Source organism: Lipotes vexillifer, unplaced genomic scaffold, assembly GCF_000442215.2.
Source record: "Lipotes vexillifer unplaced genomic scaffold, Lipotes_vexillifer_v1.1 scaffold982, whole genome shotgun sequence".
NCBI classification, from domain to species: domain Eukaryota; kingdom Metazoa; phylum Chordata; class Mammalia; order Artiodactyla; family Lipotidae; genus Lipotes; species Lipotes vexillifer.
The window spans coordinates 1203662-1207158 of record NW_006789467.1 but is presented as its reverse complement, the minus strand read 5'-3'; the positions used below and the strand labels follow the sequence as shown (position 1 = coordinate 1207158).

The following is a 3497-nucleotide window of genomic DNA, read 5'->3' as shown; positions in this document are numbered from 1 at the left end:
GGAGTGGCTTTCAGCTGTCCTGGTGCCCCGGGCCCCGCCCCCCGCGGCAGAGCCCCGCCTCCCCGCGCCCCGCGCCCGGGCTTTTCCTAACCCAGTGTCCCCTCCCTCAGAATGGCTGCAGTCTGTCCAGGCCACCATGATCCTGTCCATCATCTTCAGCGTTCTGTCCCTGTTCCTGTTCTTCTGTCAGCTCTTCACCCTCACCAAGGGGGGCCGGTTTTACATCACCGGAGTCTTCCAGATCCTTGCTGGTAAGTCGGAGATGACTGAGTCCATGAGGGGGCTGGGCACCCCCAGACTGCAGGACGATCAGTCAGAAGGGCGTGGCTCCAGAATGACTGGCGTGCGGGAGTCCTCCCCATGGATGGATTTCATACAGCACAGGTGTGTGTGTGTGTGTGTGTGTGTGTGTGAATCTGGGAACTGTCCACTTCTCCATGGAACGGTGTGCATAGGAAACAGGGCTAGGGGTTCTGGAAGGAGGGTCCCTAACCTGGGGCGGAGCTACAGTTTGGACATATCATCAGAGGTAGATGCTGAGGATTTCGGTAGAGCACAGGACAGTCTTGAGGGTGGATTTCTGTAGCTCACATTATGCCCCGGGACCATCCCTGCTTCAGCATGGAAATGGCCCTGATCTGCTGCTGAGGTTGCTCTCAGGTACCTGTCGCCTACCTCTAAGCCGTGATGGAGCCACCTGACAAATTCTTACTCCCCTTTACTCTGGCCCCTGGAGTCCACCAGCCTCCAACTTACTGGTGTCTTCCTTTCGGCATGTGTAACACACCATCGGTTCCAGGTTATCGACACGCACCGTGTGCAGAGTCCTAGACGTGACGCCTTCCAGCTCTTGTCTCTGGATTCTGGCCGTTGTCTCACTTTGTTTCCTTTTATCCTTCTGTCCATTGATGGCCAGTTGACTGAGTCAGCAGAGCACTGGAGAGACATAGGAAGCAGATGTGGTGGATTCTACACTCCAGGCTAATAACTCATAAAATCTGTATGTGCCAGAGTACGTCTGGGGACTGTGAAATGTTCTCAGTTCTGGCCCCTGAGTGGGCAGGGGTGTAGCATCTCTTGTTTAGTTGCTGAATCACCATCATGACTCATGAGCAGTCATTGGAGGGTTGAAAACAGTGCACAAGTCCTGGATGGATGGATGGATAGACGGGTGGATGGATGGGCAGGCAGAGCTCATGGCTTACATAGGTTTGTATGGCAAGGCACAACCTGATGTTGAATGTCGATGACCCTTTTCTAGAAGCCAGAGACTTATGCTTTACTGGAAAAAGTAAGTAAACTAGAGAACGATTTCTCATCAAATTCCTAAATACAACAGGTCAGTGTGCACAGTTTGGAATTTCAAAACCAGATAGTGCTTTGCTACTTGATTTTATCAAGGTTTTATTATATCAGCCAAGCTTCTGGGAGTGTTGCCAGCTTTGCTAAATTACCAATTCTTCAGTGAGATATCATTTCTGGGTACATCAGGAGCAGTGATCATTATTCACCCCATTTCCAGAAGTGGCACAGAAAACTAGAATATATTCTGGGATTTCCTTTGAGGCTCCCTGTTTGCGGTTTGCTATCAATGGTGATCCTGTCCATGGTATCAATGATTATATCCCCAAGAAAAAGTGATATAAAGTACTTATATTTGATCTATACGCACTCGTTATTTTACTGATAAATAAACTGAGACTGGGAGAGGCTAAATGAACACGCAGCTCATGCAAGGACACCGGGTGCCCCCATTTCTCCCCATCCCACGTGGACTGAATATATTTAGAGATTCAGAACCCACCCGAGCTTTTAAGGAACGCAACATCCAAGGCAGAAACTCTGCTTTTGATATGATCTTTCATTGAACCTGATTGACCGTGGAAGATGAATTCAAATCTACCCCGTTTATGATTCTCAAGTTCCCAAACATCTGTGATGAATGAGTCTACACCATCAGGACTAATCAGACTGGAAACATTGGACAGAGCGAACTTACTTTTGAAGGGACATCTCAGGGAAGGGAGTGCCTCATCTTCATTTTTCCAACTGAGATATTTTAGCTTAAAATTCTCTAACATTGTCTCTTTAGCAAGGTCCTTTTCGGTCAAAAAACAAAGTCCAGAGGTAAGTACTTCTGTCAACCCAAACACTCTCAGGTACTGAGATTTTGCTAATCTTCCAAAGTTTGCTTACTCATTCCTCCTCGTTTCACTGTTTGGATTCTTCTCCAAACTCAGTCCAAGCCTTCTAGAATTCTGCCATGAAAACCTCCGAATATAGAAGGACATGGTTTGTTCTTGCGTTATCCCCTTCAAATCTAGCTTCTTATCTCTCATGAGACCTAGTTTTCAGTTATCGGTTTGTCAGTTTAGCGGTCCATCTGTGAATAGGAAGTTGTCTGGAGGTTAAGGTGTTGATCCAGAATAGCGGTTGTACTTTGTACGTCCTAAGAATGTTCTGTGCTTGTTCCGTCCGGTCAAAAGGACCTGAGAGAGCTAGTCTTCTAGAAACCTCAGCTCTCTAGAATGTTGTGTTTGAACTTGCTGTAGGGTCTTCCCACTAAACTTGGGATTTAAGAGAGTGGGAACTTCCCTTAGAGATTTCCAAACTTCAGTGTCTGACAACCCTGCTCATGTGTGTTTCCTATCTCACGGCCTATGAAGGATTCAGTAACTAGAGAGACAGTTAGGGAAGGTTGTTGGGGATGAGAAATTACCCCTTAATATCAAGGAACAAATCAGAAAAGCAAAAACAATCAGAAAACAAAAAGAAGTGTAGAAAGGAGGGAGGGAGGGAGGGAGGGAGGGAGGGAGGAAAGAAGGAAGGAGCCCTACCATCATGGGATGTGCAACCTACAAGTGGGTTGGCCACCGTAGCTGGGATCCACGCAGGGCAGATGCTTCTTTAAACACTGAAGCCTGGGCTTCCCTGGTGGTGCAGTGGTTGAGAGTCTGCCTGCCGTTGCGGCGGACGCGGGTTCGTGCCCCGGTCCGGGAGGATCCCACATGCCGCGGAGCGGCTGGGCCCGTGAGCCATGGCCGCTGAGCCTGCGCGTCCGGAGCCTGTGCTCCGCGACGGGAGAGGCTGCGGCGGTGAGAGGTCCGCGTACTGGAAAAAAAAACAAAAAAACAAAACACTGAAGCCTGTTGTGTGGAAGCCTCCAAAATATGCTGAGCGTCCCAGGGGCTGTCAGGGCTGGATTGTCTCTGCGTAGCTTCCTTCTGGAGGGCCCAGCTGTGGACTTTTTAAACACACGCGTGAGCATGCAGGAAGGGCAGGTGAAAGGTGTGTGGGGCTCTTTGGCTGATTGCAGACTTGGGAGCCGTCTCTGCCTGGCTCTAGATGACTGACTTGCCTGTGCTTGTGGGGCTGCCTGTCTCACTGCATCATCTCTTCTCCACTTACAATAAGCTGCGAGTCTCACCTTTAAGAACTGTCTTTCCTTGATTACATACTTCTTAGGTTGGCTGCTTCTTTTTTTTTTTTTTTTTTTT

General features: G+C 48.9%; 1 protein-coding gene across 5 annotated transcripts in view; it reads left to right on the top strand.

Annotated features, from left to right (window-relative positions):
- The window catches only part of PMP22 (peripheral myelin protein 22), a 29764-nt gene that overhangs the window by 19701 nt on the left and 6566 nt on the right, over positions 1–3497 (top strand). For all 5 annotated transcript variants that reach the window (XM_007462650.1, XM_007462648.1, XM_007462649.1 and 2 more), the window contains one exon: positions 111–251. In XM_007462650.1, the coding sequence (XP_007462712.1) occupies positions 111–251 (141 nt within the window). The remainder of the gene's footprint in view (positions 1–110; positions 252–3497) is intronic.